Genomic DNA, 17,710 nt, shown 5'->3' with positions numbered 1-17,710 from the left:
TCCGCCGCTTGCCTTGGAGCCTGCCCCGGAGGCTCATGGGAAGGCTGGGGATCAGGGCTCCAGTGCGCATTCGCGCGGTCTCCGGTCCTGTGTGTTCTCCGAGCCGGTGGTCCCGTTGCGCATGCGCTCCTCAAGGGACGCGGAATGAATCCCGGAGATGGGATCCCAAAACCGGAAGGATTTAGACCTGCTCCACCCACCTCACAAACAGCAAATAACTTTACTGAACGCCATCAAATGTGTTCGGACACCTTAAGCCAGTGTCTTCGAGGCTGGAAGTTCCTCCTTGACTTCCCTGCGCTTGTACTTCCCCGGCAACCGGGTGTTCACTACCTCTTGGCCTTTCCGTGGACACCTCCGTCCTTCAATGGGCGCTCGCTTCCTAGACTCCTGGGGTCGTGGCTCCAACGGGTGTTGTTTTCCCGTGATCCCCAATTACATAGCCCAGCCTCCGACTCCCTATAACCAGTATCCTCGGAACGCTGCCTTCCCACGTCCCCTTGGTCGTTTTTCTCTTAAGACAGGACCTCACTCTGTTCCTCAGGCTGGAGTGCAGTGGCGCAATCACAGTGCACGGCGGCCTCGACCTCCCGGGCTCAAGTGATCCTCCCACCTCAGCCTTCCCAGTAGCTGGGACTACAAGCGCACGCTACCACGCCCCTCTAATTTGTGTATTTTTTGGTAGATACGGGGGCGGGGATCTCGCTATGTTGTCCAGGCTGGTCCTGAGCTCAAGCAATCCACCCGCCTTGGCCTCCGAAAGTGCTGAGATTACAGGTGTGTGCCACTCTGCCTGGCCCTGGATTGGATTTTTTAAACCTGTGAACTGTTAAGGAGCTCCACATGGGCGTCAGTGTGTCCGTGGAACCCCTGAAATTGAATGCAAAATATGGCACCTCTGCGTGTATGATTTTTTTCTTGAGGAGAGGATCCCTAACTTAAAACTACTGGAACTTAAAAAGCCCCATGCACACATTCCTTCCTGAAACCCCTCCCCCCACCCAATGGTTGCTCAGTGTGTGGCTCCCTGTGTGGCACAAGTCAGCCTGTGTTAGGGTATGTTGTAGGCACCCCTCTGAGGGTCCACCCCCTCTCCCACTGACTGGGCGTCCTCAGAGGCGGGAGTCGTTCCACCTTATTCACGCTTGGATTTCTAGGACCCAGCATATACGTTGAGGATGGGGTGGGGAAGTCACAGTTCTTGCTCTTTGAGATGTCCCCACTCCTCAGGAGGAGAGAAGGGGCTGTGTGTGCTGGGTAGGGGGAACCAAAAGAGCCAGAGCTCCTGGAGAGGAGGGGATGTGGGGACAGAGCTAAGCCGGCTGCCCACCCACCTGCCACCTCTCACTTCCAACCTGGAGCCTCCACCACCACCAGCACCAGAAATTCCACGCTGTGTTTGCCAAAAAGCCTTTAATTTTTATCTCAGGGACTGCACTCCGGGTCCAGGCTGGGGGTGTGGTGCCTGTCAGGCTGGCTGCCGGTGGGTTCTTTCCTTGGAGGGCTTGGAAGAGAGTGCTCCATTCTCACCCCCATTGGCCTGTGGCTCCTTCAAGACACAGATAGAGGCCCCTGGCTCTTCAGCTGCCACCCCCATGCCCAAGGAAACCACTGACAATGTGGCTTCAAACCCTGCTCCTATCCTGGCTTGCTGTGTGATCCTGGGCAAGTGACTCTCCCTTCTCAAGTCTCACTTTCCTGATTGTCAAGTGGGCTTCATGGTCCCTGCTCTGTACCAGGTTATTCTAAGGCATAAGAGAGATATCCAAGGAGTAACCAGTGTGGTGGTGCCAGCCCCTAATGAGGGCTTGGTGTGCGGCAGCTCAGATGGTTGCAAATTCCCAGACTGACTCTGCTGCTTGTTGGTTCCTGTGTCCTAAGCAAGGCCCCACCCGTCAGGTCCTTAATTTCCTCATTGAGAAGGAGGAGTGACAACCCTGGCCTAGACTTCCTTGGGTGACATGGAGGACGGGGCTTAGGGGAGGCCCTCCAGAGCCCAGAGTGCTGGTGTGGGTGCCCCATCCCGCAGCAGCGTGGCAGAGCCAGTTCTTGACCTGCCGGGGGACTCACCTGGATTTTCTGGGGGTGCCCACTGTGTCCCCCTTTCCTGCCTCAGCCAGCAGCTGCTCCTCATCTAGCCCCAGTGCTGACAGCACCTGGGAGAAGCGCCGGGTGACAGTGAGACGGGCATTGGCCTGAGGAGAGAGAAGAGGGCTTCCCGCTCTACACCAGGGCTGCCGAGAGCAAGCTGGGGCTCTGGTTACTGAGTGGGTCCCAGGGATTCCCCAGCCCGGGATCCTATCTGCAAGGACCTATGCCCATGCTGCTTCCCTACCCACTCAGCAAGCTCTTCGCAGTGGGCAGCTGTGTGCTTGCTCAGGTGCCAGCCTCACCTGCATGGCCTGCTGGAACAGGAAGGGCCGGGCCTGCACCCTGTGCTGGATGCCCTGCAGCTCTGCCTGGTACTCGGCAAAGCGCTGTCGCTCCTGACGCCTGCAGGGGAGACAGGCTTTTGGGCAGCTAACCATGGACACAACTGTTCATCCCCACACTTGAGCCTGCTCATCTTTACTAAGGACTTAATATTCATGTCCTCACCCTCACCTTTACAAAGCGATTTCATGCCCATTCTGGCCCTGGATTCCTTGTGAGGTCAGCCAGTGTGGACATTATTCACCAATTTACTGATGGCTCAGGAGGGTTGAGGGACTTGTTCAAAGCTGTGAAGCTGGGAAGTGTGAGACTGAGCCCTAATGCAGCCAGGGCCTTCCCATCCTCCTGTGCCATCCCCGTGGGAAAGGAGCCAGTGCTGGCTTCTGAGCTTCTAGACACCTGCTTCCATAGCTTCCCTTTCCCCGTCCTCTTCCCCTTGAGGGGAAGCTGTGGTTGTTAGTTGTGTGACTTTGGACAAGGCCTCTCTCTGGGCTTTGGGCTTAGTTTATTTCACTGTGCTGTAGCAGGGATCGGACAAGCTTTCCAGCATTCTCTGTGGTTCATATAAGCAGACAGCTTGGAAAATGGGACAGAGAAACTAAAAAAAAAAAAAAAAAAAAATAGTGTTTCAAATTTAAAAAACACATCCCGGGGCGGGGCGCGGTGGCTCAAGCCTGTAATCCCAGCACTTTGGGAGGCCGAGGCGGGTGGATCACGAGGTCAAGAGATCGAGACCATCCTGGTCAACATGGTGAAACCCCGTCTCTACTAATGGTGCAAAAAATTAGCTGAGCATGGTGGCGCGTGCCTGTAATCCCAGCTACTCCGGAGGCTGAGGCAGGAGAATTGCCTGAACCCAGGAGGCGGAGGTTGCGGAGAGCCGAGATCGCGCCATTGCACTCCAGCCTGGGTAACAAGGGCGAAACTCCGTCTAAAAAAAAAAAAAAAAAAAAAAAAAAACGCATCCCGGAGAGATCAGGGTTCCACTGGAGAAGCACAGTTTTCATTTACAAAAACCCAGTTTGGCCAGGTGCGGTGGCTAGCACCTGTAATCTGAGCAATTTGGAAGGCCAAAGAGGGCGGATCCTTGAGCCCAAGAGATTGAGACCAGGCTAGACAACATGGTGAAATCCTGTTTCTACAAAAAAATGCAAAAATTAGCTGAGCGTGGTGGTATGCACCTGTAGTCCCGGCTAGCTGGGAGGCTGAGGTGGAAGGATCCCTTGAGCCTGGGAGGTCTAGGCTACGGTGAGCTGAGATTGTGCCACTGCACTCCAGCCTGGGCAACAGAGAGAGACCCTGTCTCAAAAAAAACCCAAAACCCAGTTTGTGCACTTGTCAGAATGTGTCTGCTTGACAAACTTGAGTGTCACTCTCCCTCCTGAAAAGAGTACCCTGTCAGCAAGAGGGGCCTTCGGGCCACACCCAAAATGGGACCAGACATCCTTCTGTGAAGCACATAAGAGAGACCTTGAGGTGTGGAGGCAGCACTCGTGGACTGGAGGGGAGGGGAGAAGCGGACAAGACCTCAGGACCTGTGCTGGGACCTCAGGAAGTATGCTGGGCCCCGTGGAAAAACGCCACCTTGCTGGGTCATGCGCCCTTGGCCCTGTGGCAGGAAGGAAGCATCCTCCCTTGAGAAAAAGACGGACTTGAAAACCCTTGGCCAGGAACATAAGTTGCCGTGAAAAGGGTTTTCACCATTTAGGAAGGAATTCACAGCAGTTACAAGGGGATGTGGAAAATGAGCTGGCAGTCTCTATCTTTTTGTGACATCATGTGCACTGGATACTTTATGCTATTTCTTTTTCTTTTTTTTTTCTTTTCCTTTTTTTTTTTTTTAAGATGGGTTTTCACCATGACGGCCAGGCTGGTCTTAAACTCCTGACCTCAGGTGATTCACCCACCTCGGCCTCCCAAAGTGCTAGGATTAGAGGCGTGAGCCACCGCACCCGGCCCTTCTTTTTCTTTTTCTTTCTTTCTTTTTTTTTTTTTTTGAGACAGAGTTTTGCTCTTGTTGCCCAGGCTGGAGTGCAATGGCACGATCTCGGCTCACCGCAACCTCCGCCACCCAGGTTCAAGCAATTCTCCTGCCTCAGCCTTCCGAGTAGGTAGGATTACAGGCATGTGCCACCATGCCTGGCTAATTTTATATTTTTAGTAGAGACAGGGTTTCTCCATGTTGGTCAGGCTGGTCTTGACCTGAGGTGATCCGCCTGCCTTGGCCTCTCAAAGTGCTGGGATTACAGGCCATTGCACCCAGCCACTTTATGCTGTATCTGTTAAAAATGAGAGGAGTCCTGAGCAGAAAGGGAAATGGTGCCTGTGGGTGTCAGCCCCGTCCATCATCTCAGAATGGAAAGAAGACACATCCTCCCTGCCACAGGACAACCTCTTTTGTGCCTGTCCTTCCTAGGCAGGAGAGAGTCTCCTATTCTAGTCAGACAGTGAAGTTCACAGGCTGTAAGGGCTGAGAGACCACGTGAGAGACATCTACTTATGCCTTAACAGTCTCAAGTAGAAAGTGAAAGGAGTGAGGTTGAATCACTATTTTGCCGCACCTGCCACTTTCTGCCTTGCTATCAAAACAAAACATTTGGCTGGGTGCAGTGGCTCACGCCTGTAATCCCAGAAACTTGTGGGGCTGAGGCAGGTGGATCACTTGAGGTCAGGAGTTCGAGACAGCCTGGGCAATATGGTGAAACCCTGGCTCTACCAAAAATACAAAAAATTAGCCAGGTGTGGTGGTGCACACCACACCTGGGAGGCTGAGGCAGGAGAATTGCTTGAGCCTGGGAGACAAAGGTTTCAGTGAACTGAGATCACACCACTGCACTCCAGCCGGGCGACAGAGCGAGATTGGGAAGAAGAAGGGAGTGGCCCAAGCAGTCCCTTAAAAACACACCAGACCTCTCAGAGCCGCTCTTTCCAAATCTGTTAAATTGGGGCAACTAAGATTGAGCCTCAAAGAATAGATGATCAGAACCCCGCTGAAACCTCTGTGGATCCTCACCCCACTTGCCATGGACCAGAGGAGACGGTGCAGAAAAAGATGCCCTGTGCTCACTGCACCCAGGAGGTGCTCAAATCAATGGCACTAGTTTTGGTCACATTTATTCGTGTTACCTGTTTCACTAGGTTGAGCTCTTGTGGGAAGGTCCTGGTATCTTTCATCTAAAGGGAGAATTTGAGCACTCAGGCAGGCAAGGCAGCTGGAACTCAGTTCTGCTACCCACCCGTGACCTTTGGCAAATTATTTAAGCTCTCTGAACCTCAGTTTCCTCACCGGCGGGGTTATGCAGGTGGAGATATGCAGGTGAGCAGGCCATACTGACTTGTCCCCTTGTGTGAAGCCCCGGGGCTCCTTTCACAGTAGCTGTGCATCACTTGTGCTCTCATGCATCAGCACCTAACTCTTTATTTTTATTTATTTATTTTGAGACAGAGTCTTGCTCTGTCACTCAGGCTGGAGTGCAATGGCATGATCTCAGCCCACTGCAACCTCCGCCTCCCAGGTTCAGTGATTCTCCTGCCTCAGCCTCCCAAGTAGCTGGGACTACAGCCACCACACCTGGCTAATGTTTAATTTTTGTATTTTTTTTTTTAGTAGAGGTGGAGTTTCGCCATGTTGGCCAGGCTGGTCTCTCCTGGCCTCAGGTAATCCACCAGCCTTGGTTTCCCCAGGTGCTGGGATTACATTACAGGCATGAAACACTCTACCCGGCTGAGTACCTAACTCTTTTTCAGGATAGCAGTCCTGGGGGATACCAGATGGCTACAAGTTCCCTGATACCTAGAACAGCCCAGGAAAGAAAACAAAATCCCCTTATTCATAATGTAGCTTCCCCAATCTCCAGTCAATCAGCAAAAGCCCTGGAAGCTATTAGCTACAAAGTCCTGCCTTTGAGGGAGCTAAGGACTTCTCGGTGTCCTGCATACACAGTTAGGCTCAAGGTTTAGCTTATAGCAACATTTCCCTCATTTTAATAGTAAAAACACACCCCTAGGTGGAGATTTTATATGCTAATGATACATGTGATGTGCGTAGGGCATGCAGATGCTGAGCGCATGTGCAGTCACAGGTCCGCCTCTGCATACCTGACCTCACCAGTATTTTGTGAATATGTATGTACAACTCCCATGAAAGGAATTCCTTTTAAGGCACAAGCTGCTGTCTTTCCTTCTGAGCAGTCCTCAGGGTGGGCTTCGTTTTTTTTGTTTTTTGTTTTGTTTGTTTTGAGACGGAGTTTCGCTCTTGTTGCCCAGGCTAGAGTGCAATGACACTCACCGCAACTTCTGCTCCTGGGTTCAAGCAATTCTCCTGCCTTAGCCTCTCAAGTAGCTGGGATTACACGCATGCGCCACCACACCTGGTGGTTTTTTTTTTTTTTTTTTCTTGAGATAGAGTTTCGCTCTTGTTACCCAGGCTGGAGTGCAATGGCGTGATCTCGGCTCACCGCAACCTCCGCCTCCTGGGTTCAGGCAATTCTCCTTCCTCAGCCTCCTGAGTAGCTGGGATTACAGGCACGCGCCACCATGCCCAGCTAATGTTTTGTATTTTTAGTAGAGACAGGGTTTCACCATGTTGATCAGGATGGTCTCGATCTCTTGACCTCGTGATCCACCCGCCTCGGCCTCCCAAAGTGCTGGGATTACAGGCTTGAGCCACCACGCCTGGCCTTTTTTTTTTGTATTTTTAATAGAGACGGGGTTTCTCCATTATGGTCAGGCTGGTCTTGAATGCCTGACCTCATGTAATCTGCCCATCTCAGCCTCCTATGAACTTTTTTCCCTTTTTTCTTTTTTTTTTTTTTTTTTTGAGATGAAGTTTTTGCTCTGTTGCCCAGGCTGGAGTGTAGTGGCGCAATCTTGGCTCACTGTAACCTCCACCTGGGTTCAAGTGATTCTCCTGTCTCAGCCTACCGAGTAGCTGGGATTACAGGTATGTACCACCGTGCCCAGCTAATTTTTGTATTTTTCATAGAGATGGGCTTTCACCATGTTGGTCACGGTAGCCTTTGCTTTGCAATAACCTTCTTTTCCTGTCCTTCCTTTGGACTTGCTCTCAAACTCTTTCGTGCAACCAAGGGAAGAATCTGACCTGGCCCACCAGCAGGGCTGCCTGCTTCACGGGCCTGTTAGGAGTCCAAAAAAGGTTTGCCCACAAATTTGCTTCTTAGGAAAATGGTCACAATATAGGAAGAGAATAAAACATGACTCTTCAGCCAACTGTGAACAATGGTTATCTCCCAGAGTGGGGTCACGGGGCTGTTCACCTTCTCCAGTCAATATTTTTGTGACATTTTATAGCAAGTACGTCTGGCATTGGAAATCAGGAAATGAAGATTTGAAGGTATGATCGTAGATGTAGAATATTTTAACCTCCAGCATTCAACAGCAGCAGAGATTGTCATTATATTAACTGGTGGCCTTCGATGGGCCCCTTCTCCCCATGCCTCAGTATCCTCATCTGTAAACACGGCGAAGTGGCCTGGCCAGCCCCTGGGAAGGCGAGGGCTCGTGCTCCTCGGTCCTGTAGACTGAGACCTGGCATGGCCTACCTGCCCTCTCCCCACCAGGCCCCCCAAAGCCCGGGCTCTCTACCTCAGCTCCTCCAGCTTGCGCTGGGCCGTACCGGGCCCCCGGCTCCCTCTGGGTGCGTAGGCTGCCAGGCAGCGGGCCACCTGCCGCTGTACGTGCTGTGTGCGGGCCCGCCGCAGCTCGGCCCGCTGCCGCTCCTCCTGCCGCTGCCGCTCCCAGGCCTGCAGCAGGCTCCTTGGGTGAGAGAGGGAAGGGAAGGGGATGAGACGTTTATGGGAAGCAGAAGCCTCACGGAGGGCCAGGGGCTGAATATCAGGGCAGTATGGGAGCCTGTGGAAAGGGATTGCAGAGTCCAGAGCCAGTGTTCTGGGAATAGAGTTTGTCATGGAAGTCCATGACCAAGGCTGCTACAGAGGCTGAGCCCTCAGGCCCAGGTCAGGGCCTTTCCCTACTCTTTGCAGAACTCTCCTGCTTCCAGGCCAGGCATAGTGGCTCATGCCTGTAATCCCAGCACTTTGGGAGGCGGAAGCATGTGGACCACCTGAGGTCAGGAGTTCAAGACCAGCGGGTCAACATGGTGAAACCTAGTTTCTACTAAAAATGCAAAAATTGGCAGGCATGGTGGCACAGGCCTATAATCCCAGCTACTTGGGAGGCTGAGGCAGGAGAATTGTTTGAACCTAGGAAGCAGAGGTTGTGGTGAGCTGAGACCATGCCATTGCACTCCAGCCTGAACGACAAGAGCAAAATTCTATCTCAAAAAAAAAACGGTGGCTCAAGCCTGTAATCCCAGCACTTTGGGAGGCCGAGGCAGGTGGATCACAAGGTCGAGACATCGAGACCAACCTGGTCAACATGGTGAAACCCCGTCTCTACTAAAAATACAAAAAATTAGCTGGGCATGGTGGCGCGTGCCTGTAATCCCAGCTACTCAGGAGGCTGAGGCCGGAGAATTGCCTGAACCCAGGAGGCGGAGGTTGCGGTGAGCCGAGATCGCGCCATTGCACTCCAGCCTGGGTAACAAGAGCGAAACTCCGTCTCAAAAAAAAAAAAAAAAAAAAAAAAAAAAAAAAAGAAGGGTACTTTGGAAGAATTAATATTATTAAAATGTCCATTTTATCCAAAGCAATTTACAGATTCAGTGCAATCCTATTAAAATTCCAATGACATTTTTCTCAGAAATAGAAAAAACAATTTTAATATAGAACCACAAAAGGCCTCAAACAGCCAAAGCAATCTTGAACCAAAAAAAAAAAAAAAAAAAAAAAAAAAGGCCAGGCATAGTGGCTCACACCTGTAATCCCAGCACTTTGGGAGGTGGAGGCAGGTGGATCGCTTGAGCCCAGAGTTTCAGACCACCTTGAACAACATGATGAAACCTCTTCTGAACTAAACATACAAAAAATTAGCCAAGTGTGGTGGCCCACATCTGTAGTCCTAGCTACTCAGGAGGGTAAGGTGGGAGAATCACCTGAGCCCAGGAGGTCAAGGCTGCTGTGAGCCAAGATCGAGCCACTGCACTCCAGCCTGGGCGACAGATTGAGACTCTGCCACGAAAAAAAAAAAAGAAAAAGAGGCTTAGTGACACTGGTCTGGGCTTTAGTTTTTTGGATATGACCCAGAAAGCACAGGCAACAAAAGCAAAAATGGACAAATGAGGTTGCATCAAACCAAAAACCTTCTGCACAGCAACAGCAACAGTCAACAGAGATGACATACAGAACAGGAGAAAATATTTGTAAGCCATACATCAGAAAAGGAGTTAATATTCCAAAACATGTGAACTCAAATAACTCAGTAACAAGAAAGCAAATAACTCAATTAAAAAATGGGCAAAGGCTGGGCATGGTGGCTCATGACTGTAATCCCAGCACTTTGGGAGCCTGAGGCAGGTGGATCATTTGACGTTTGGAGTTCAAGACTAGCCTGGCCAACATGGTGAAACCCCGTCTCTACTAAAAAATACAAAAAAATAGCTGGACACGGTGGTGTATGTCTGTAATCCCAGCTACTCGGGAGGCCGAGGCATGAGAATTGCTTGAACCTGGGAGGCGGAGGTTGCAGTGAGCCAAGATTACGCTGCTGCACTCCAGCCTGGGTGATGAAGTAAGGCTCCAACTCAAAAAAATAAAAAAATAAAATAAATAGGCAAAGAGGCAGGGCATGGTGGCTCACACCTGTAATCTCAGCACCTTGGGAGGCAGAGGCAACAGGATTGCTTGAAGCCAGGGGTTGGAGACCAGCCTGGGCAACATAGCAAGACCGGATCTCTATAAATAAAAAGTTAAAAAAATAAATCAGCTGGAAGTGGTGGTGTGCACCTGTAATTCCAGCTACTCAGGAGGCTGAGGCAGGAGGGTTGCTTGTACCCAGGAATCCAAGGCTAGAGTGAGCCATGATCATGCCACTGCACTCCAGCCTGGGAGACAGAATAAGATCCTGACTCTAGACCAAAAAAAAAAAGAGGACTCCAAATAGACATTTCTCAAAAAAGACAGTCATTTTCATCACTAATCATCAATCATGTGGTAAAATCAAGGTTCCTCAAAAAATTACAAATAGAACTACCATGTGATCTCTCAACTCTCTTCTGGGTACATATTCAAAGGAAATGAAATCAGCGTTGAAGAGGTAGCTGTAATCCTATGTTCATTCCAGAAATATTCACAGTAGCAAAGATCTGAAATCAACCTAAGTTCCCCTCAACAGATGAATGGATAAAGAAAAGGTGGTGTATATAAACAATGGCATTCTTCAGCCTTAAAAAGAAGACAATTTGCAACCACATGAATAAACCTGGAGGACACTATGTTACGGGAAATAAGCCAGGCACAGGAAGACAAATGCCATATAAGCTCATGTGTCAAATCTAAAAAAAGTAAAACTCAGCATAATGGGACCCCATCTCTACAAAAACTTTAAAAATTAGCCAGGCATGGTGGCTCATATGTGTGTAGTCCCAGATACTCAGGAGGCTGAGGTGGGAGGATTACTTGAGCCCTGGAGGTCAAGGCTGAAGCGAGCCGTGATTGCGCCACTGCACTCCAGCCTGAGCAACACAGCAAGACTCTGTCTCTAAATAAATAAATAAAAAGTCAAACTCACAGAAGCAGAGAGTTGAAGGGTGGTTATCAGGGTCTCAATGGGTTTGTGGGGAGAAGAAGGGAGAGGTTGGTCAAAGGATAAAACATTTCAGTTAGAGAGGAGAAATAAATTCGAGAGATCTATTGTATGATCTGGTGCCTGTAGTTAAAAACAATGTATTGTATACTTGAAAATCACTAAAAGAGTAGATTTTAAGTGTCCTCACCACACACACACACACACACACACACACACACACACACACACACACAAAGAGTAAGGCTGGACACAGTGGCTCACACCTGTAATCCCAGCACTTTGGGAGGCTGAGGCGGGAGGATCTCAAGGTCTGGAGTTTGAGACCAGCCTAGCCAACATGGTGAAACCCCATCTCTACTAAAAATACAAAAATTAGCTGGGTCTGGTGGCGTGTGCCTGTAATCCCAGCTACTCGGGAGGCTGAGAAAGAATTGTTTGAACCCAGGAGGCAGAGGTTGCAGTGAGCCGAGATCGCACCACTGTACTCCAGCCTGGGGACAGAGCAAGATTCCGTCTCAAAAAGTGAGGTAATGCATATATTAATTAGTTTGATTTAGATATTCCATAATATATACATATTTCTAAACCTCATGTTGTTCATGAATACAATTTTTATTTAGCAATTAAATAAAATAATTTTTTAAAAAAAGGAATTATGGCCAGGCATGGTGCCTCATGCCTGTAATCCCAGTACTTTGGGAGACCAAGGCAGGCAGATCATGAGGTCAGGAGTTCAAGACCTGCCTGGCCAACATAGTGAAATCCTGCCTCTACTAAAAATTCAAAACTTATCCAGGCATGGTGGCAGGAGCCTGTAGTCCCAACTACTTGGGAGGCCGAAGCAGGAGAATCGCTTGAACCTGGAAGTCAGAGGTTGCAGTGAGCCGAGATCACACCACTGCACTTCAGCCTGGGCGACACAGAGAGACTCTGTTTCCAAAAAAAAAAAAAAAAAAAAAAAAATGTGGAGTGTTATAAGAATGCTCAATGAGCTGGGCACGGTGGCTAACACCTGTAATCCTAGCAGTTTGGGAGGCTGAGGAGGGCAGATCACGAGGCCAAGAGATCAAGACTATCCTGGCCAACATGGTAAAACCCCATCGCTACTAAAAATACAAAAATTAGCCCGGCATGGTGGCGTGTGCCTGTAGTCCCATCTACTGAGGAGGCTGAGGCAGGAGAACTGTTTGAATCTGGGAGGCGGAGGTTGCAGTGAGCCACTGCACTCCAGCCTGGCAACAGAGTGAATGAACTCTCCCCTGCTCTCACATGCCACCTGTCACCAGTCACCAAGGCATACTGAACCGGTCTCTAAATGTCTCCTAAATGGATCTCCTCCCTCCATCCACAGGGCCTCCCAGTTGAGGGCCTCATGGTCCCTCATCCCGGTGTTGCCAATAGTCTCCCCTTCAGCTCCCACTGTCTCCTTTGCTTTAGAAACAGAGTCTCTCTCTGTTGCACAGAGTGGAATGCAGTGGTATGATCATGACTCACTGCAGCCTCAAACTTCTGGCTCAGCCTCTAGATCCTCCTGACTCAGCCTCTAGAGAAGCTGGGCCTACAGGCGCTTTCCACCAAGCCAGGTTAATCTTCTTTCCTTTTTTAGAGACAGCGGTCTCTTTATGCTGACCAGGCTGTGTTGGTTGGTTGGTTGGTTGAGACAGAGGCTTGCTCTGTCACCAAGGCTGGATGGAGTGCCGTGGTGCGATCTCGGTTCACTGCAACCTCCACCTCCCGGGTTCAAGCAATTCTTCTGCCTCAGCCTCCTGAGTAGATCAGACGATAGGCACACATCACCACATCTGGCTAATTTTTTATATTTTTAGTTGCCCAGGCTGGTCTCGAACTCCTGAACTCAGGCAGTCCGCACACCTCAGCCTCCCAAAGTGCTGGGATTATAGGTATGAGCCAATGTGCCTGTCCCCTTAACTTCTTTTTTAGAGGCAGTGTCTCACTCTGTTGCCCATGCTGAGTGCAGTGGCAGGATCATAGCTCACTGCAGTCTCAATCTCCTGAGCTCAAGAGATCCTCCTACCTCAGCCTCATGAGTAGCTGGGACTACAAGCACATGTTACCATGCCCAGCTAGCCCCAAGTCTTGTAATAGTTATATCCTAAGGGCCCATGAGTAGGTAATAAATGTTGCATTAATCACTTAGTTAATAGATTAATGGATGGATAGAAGAAAAGATGGGTAATAAAAATGGCTGTGTCAATAAATAATTGGCCAGGTATTCAGAGAGATGGATAAATGGTTGAGTGGATGTTATCAGTAGTTGGATGGATGGATGGATGGATGGATGGATGGATGAATGGATGGATAGGTGGGTGGGTGGATGGATAAATGGGTGGGTGGGTGGATGGGTGGGTGGATGGATGGATGGATAAATGGGTGGGTGGATGGGTGGGTGGATGGATGGATGGATGGGTGGATGTTTGGATGGATGATGTTTGGATGGATGGATGTTTGGATGGATGATGTTTAGATGGATGGATGGATGGACAAATGGCGGGGTGGATGGGTGGGTGGATGGATGGATGGATGGATAAATGGGTGGGTGGATGGGTGGGTGGGTGGATGGATAGATGGATGGATGTTTGGATGGATGGATGTTTGGATGGATGGGTGATGGATGGACGGATATGTGGATGGGTGATGGATGGATGGATGGGTGGATGAATGGATGGAGGATCCAAAAGTTTGGTGAATAAATAAACAAAGAAATGAATGAGAGTTCAAATGCCTCAGCATCTCTTGGAGAAATGGTTCCATCTCTACTTCTCACCCTTGCCTCCCACTCCCTTCTCTACTCTCTTACCTGGTGGCTTCCTGTCGTTTGCGGAAGGTGCGGTTAGGCAGGTTGGCAGATAGGAAGGTTTCATCGCCTCCCAAGGCATAGGCCTTTCCACTCCGTTTGGATGCCTGGAAGGCATCTCTCAAAGCCATCCAGGGCTGCTTTTGGGGACCTGTCCACAGTGAGATCAAGTCAGGGACTGCCCTCTCTCTCCCAGCCCGCCAGGCAATCCCCCCAGAGCACAGCCTAGCCTGCCTGAGCTCCTGCCTCCCTGAGTGCTCTCCCAGTGGTGTTGCTTTGGGGAACCCAGGCTCTGAGCCACATGCTCACCACAATCCAGGTCTCTTTGCAGCTGCCTGTGTAGCTTCTCCAGGTCCCACGGCTCCTGTAGCTCCTTGGCCCTTGTCTTCCTCCTCCGTGGCCTTTGGAGGTTGTTGAAGTTGGGGATGCTCTCCTGGCTCTGGCCCTGTTCCCCCTCATCTGAGGCCTCCTCTCCAGAAAACTGCCCCTTTTTCTGAGAACCAGCCCTCCTTCTGCGGGTAGCCCTGTGCTCCCCCTCCTCAGCCTCTTCTGTGGCTGCTGAGAATTGCTCCTCCTCTGAGATCGGCCCCTTCCTGGGGCACTGGAGCAGCTCCGCAGAACTCAGACCCCTCTCGGCCTTCTCAGCACCTGGGCCTGGCAGCTGGACATGCTCTTCGGACACCGATCCTGATCCTGGCCTCCTCCCAGGCAGCTGGAGGCCACACTCACAGCGGGGCTCTGGTCCTTGCCCTCCTTTGTCAGGAAGGATGGAGACACCACCCCAGGCTCTCAGCCGCTGTCTCACCTTTAGGTTTTGTGTCTCTGTCTTCTGGCAGCAGCCAAGGGTCTCTGGGAGGCTGCCCGTGGACTTGCGCCTGAACTGGCGCTGGGAAAGTGAAGAGGTCAGGGGCAGGGCTTGGTGGCTAGAGGCTGGGGAGCTTGGCTGAAGCACAGCCCGGACGTCTGTGGCAATGCTCTCCCAGGCCCACTGGAAGGGGAAGGAGGGCTTCCGAGCAGGAGGGGTGAAGAGACTGAAGAAGGAGAGGGTGGGGGTCAGGTTCCGCACCAGCCCCCAGAGGGGCCTGACCCCCAGCACCCACCTGACCCATCCCACTGCTCCTTACTCAGCCTCTTCAGAGCCCTGTCCTTTCTTGCTCTGACCCCTGGGCTTGCGCTCCTTCTTTGCTGTCTGCCTTGAGCTCTGAGACCTCTGCTGCAGGTCCTGATTTGGCACACCGTCACCACTCCCCAGGCGGCCCTGGGCACAGACAGTGGGGGAGGCCAGCTCGAAGCAGCCTCCTGGACTGTGTTGCACCTTGCCTGGGTGCCCTCCTCTTGTGCACCTGGCTGGGCCCGACTGGGCCCCTCTGGGCCCTCGTTACCATTAAAACCCATGCAACACAGCCGGGCGCGGTGCTCATGCCTGTAATCCCAGCACTTTGAAAGGCCGAGGTGGGCAGATCATCTGAGGCCAGGAGTTTGAGAGCAGCCTGGCCAACATGGTGAAACCCCGTCTCTACTAAAAATACAAAAAAAAAAAAGAAAAAAAAAAATAGCCAGATGTGGTGGCCTGTGCCTGTAATCCCAGCTACTTGGGAGGCTGAGGCAGGAGAATCGCTTGAACCCTGGGAGGCAGAGGCTGCAGTGAGCCAAGATTGCATCATTGCACTCCAGCCTGAGCAACAAGGGCAAAACTCCATTTCAAACAAAACAAAACAAAACAAAACAAATAAACTCGACTGAACACCTCCATTCTGCATATTAAAATAGCAACAGCCGCCATCTGCTGAGCACCTACTATGTGCTCAGGACTTTCATGCATGAACACACATTACCTTCCCAAGGACCCTAGGAGGCCCCATCATGCGGAGGAGATCACCCCTCTCATGCGGAGGAGAAAGCTGAGCCTCAGAGAGGCTGAGTAACTGAGGTCACACAGCTGGAAAGCGGTGGAGCCCAGATTCGTCACCTTTGCACTAGGCCGCCTCTGGGCCCTGGACTGCACTCCCAAATGTCCCATTGGGCCCTGGACCTGCTACAGCCAAGGCGGAAACCAAGGTGGTCTTCGTCTTTCTTGAAACCCTTCTCCCGCAGCGTTCCCTAAACTGCCCTATCATCCCTGGGAGTCACCCCTGGGCGTCATCCCTCAGCTTCCCCCAAGGCCTTTAGGGCTCCCTGTGGTCCCTGTCCTGCTCCTGCCCCCTGACTTTCACCTGGACCTCAGCTCAGGTATCATGGCTTCTCAAGAGCCTCCCCAGCCCAGGCCTCCCTGACCCAAGGCGGCTCACCTGGAAATGCCCCCACTGGGCCTCCCTCACCTGCTTGTCCCGAGAGATCGTCGACAGCAGCTTGAGCAGCCTAGAGCTGCTCCCCGGAGCCTGAAGCCGTGTGTCCTGCCCTGGTCGCGCCAACGGGGCCCTAACCAACTGTTGGTAGGTATTTAGCATATCGGTGTCCTCCCCATCCTGCCCCATCCCCCACCCCCACTGTGGAACTGCCCAACAGGCCATCTCTATGGCAACCAGTCCTCAGCCAGTCTCAAGGGGTCTGGACAAAAGCATGCTAGGAGGCGGCAGTGGGATATGTGAGGCCCATTTCTTTCTGGGGGCAAATTCAGCAGGATGCCCAGGAATGGTTCAGCGCAGAGACCCCGGGCCAGGTCCTGCCTCTGCTCCTGCCTCAGCCACTGGCTCCCCATGTGACCTGATGTAAGTCCCTGGCCCCACTTCACCTGTGTTTCCCCATCTGTCTGTACAGGGGACCTCAGGACTTGGCCATCTCGCAGTCCTCACACCCGTGAAGATGTCCAGGCAGTGCCTGAGGCAGGCCCTCTCCATCAGCCTGTCTCCTGCACTGCCCCCGCAGGCCCAGCTGAGGCCCCGAAGGAGCCAAACTGGACTTTCACAAGATTTTATTTAAATCCTTGCACTCAAGCCGGGCGCGGTGGCTCAAGCCTGTAATCCCAGCACTTTAGGAGGCCAAGGCAGGTGGATCACAAGGTCAAGAGATCGAGACCAACCTCGTCAACATGGTGAAACCCTGTCTCTACTAAAAATGTAAAACATTAGCTGGGTATGGTGGCTCGTGCCTGTAATCCCAGCTACTCAGGAGATTGAGGCAGGAGAATTACCTGAACCCAGGAGGCAGAGGTTGCGATGAGCTGAGATCGCGCCATTGCACTCCAGCCTGGGTAACAACAGTGAAACTCCGTCAAAAAAAATAATAATAAATAAATAAATAAATAAATCCTTGCACTCCCGGGGGGCGGGGGGCGGTGTCTGAGGGCTGTAATCTCAGCACTTTGGGAGGTTGAGGCTGGTGGATCACCTGAGGCCAGGAGTTCAAGACCAGCCTGGCCAAAATGGCGAAATACCCTCTTTGCCATAAATGCAAAACAAATTAGCCATGCCCAGTGGCTCAGGCCAGTCACCTCAGCTACTTGGAAGGCTGAGGCACGAGAATCGCTTGAACCCGGGAGGCAGACGCTGCAGCAAGCCCAGATCGTGCCATTGCACTCCAGCCACGGCAAAAGAGTAAGACTCTGTTTCAAGAAAAAATAAACAAATCCTTGCACTCCCAGCCCCAGTCAGGAAGTTGAATGTTGTGTCCAGGAGACAGGGCATCTTCATAGGCCATGAGGTTCCAGAAGGAGTTATAACATTTAAATCTCACCCGAGGCCAGGCGTGGTGGCTCATGCCTGTAATCCCAGCACTTTGGGAGGCTGAGGCAGGGGATCACCTGAGGTCAGGAGTTCAAGACCAGCCTGGCCAACATGGAAACACCGTCTCTACTAAAAA

The 17,710-nt window shown here is 51.5% G+C and overlaps 1 protein-coding gene across 2 annotated transcripts; it reads right to left on the bottom strand.

Moving 5' to 3' along the window:
• Positions 1-1,398: 1,398 nt before the first annotated feature.
• TSGA10IP (testis specific 10 interacting protein) lies at positions 1,399-16,570 on the bottom strand. 2 transcript variants are annotated; one of them, XM_074400301.1, is made up of 8 exons: positions 16,231-16,570; positions 15,037-15,170; positions 14,222-14,943; positions 13,916-14,063; positions 8,038-8,208; positions 2,394-2,493; positions 2,071-2,234; positions 1,399-1,549 (listed from the first exon to the last, which is right to left on the bottom strand). In XM_074400301.1, the coding sequence occupies exons 1-8, from the start codon at positions 16,420-16,422 to the stop codon at positions 1,426-1,428; spliced, it is 1,755 nt and encodes a 584-aa protein (XP_074256402.1). In that variant the 5' UTR covers positions 16,423-16,570; the 3' UTR covers positions 1,399-1,425. The 2 variants fall into 2 exon arrangements, with proteins under 2 accessions (XP_074256402.1, XP_003937770.3); XM_003937721.3 differs by having other exon boundaries at positions 2,071-2,195.
• Between the last annotated feature and the right edge of the window lie 1,140 nt (positions 16,571-17,710).

Source organism: Saimiri boliviensis, chromosome 6, assembly GCF_048565385.1.
Source record: "Saimiri boliviensis isolate mSaiBol1 chromosome 6, mSaiBol1.pri, whole genome shotgun sequence".
NCBI classification, from domain to species: Eukaryota; Metazoa; Chordata; class Mammalia; order Primates; family Cebidae; genus Saimiri; species Saimiri boliviensis.
This window is presented reverse-complemented; position numbering and strand designations above follow the sequence as displayed.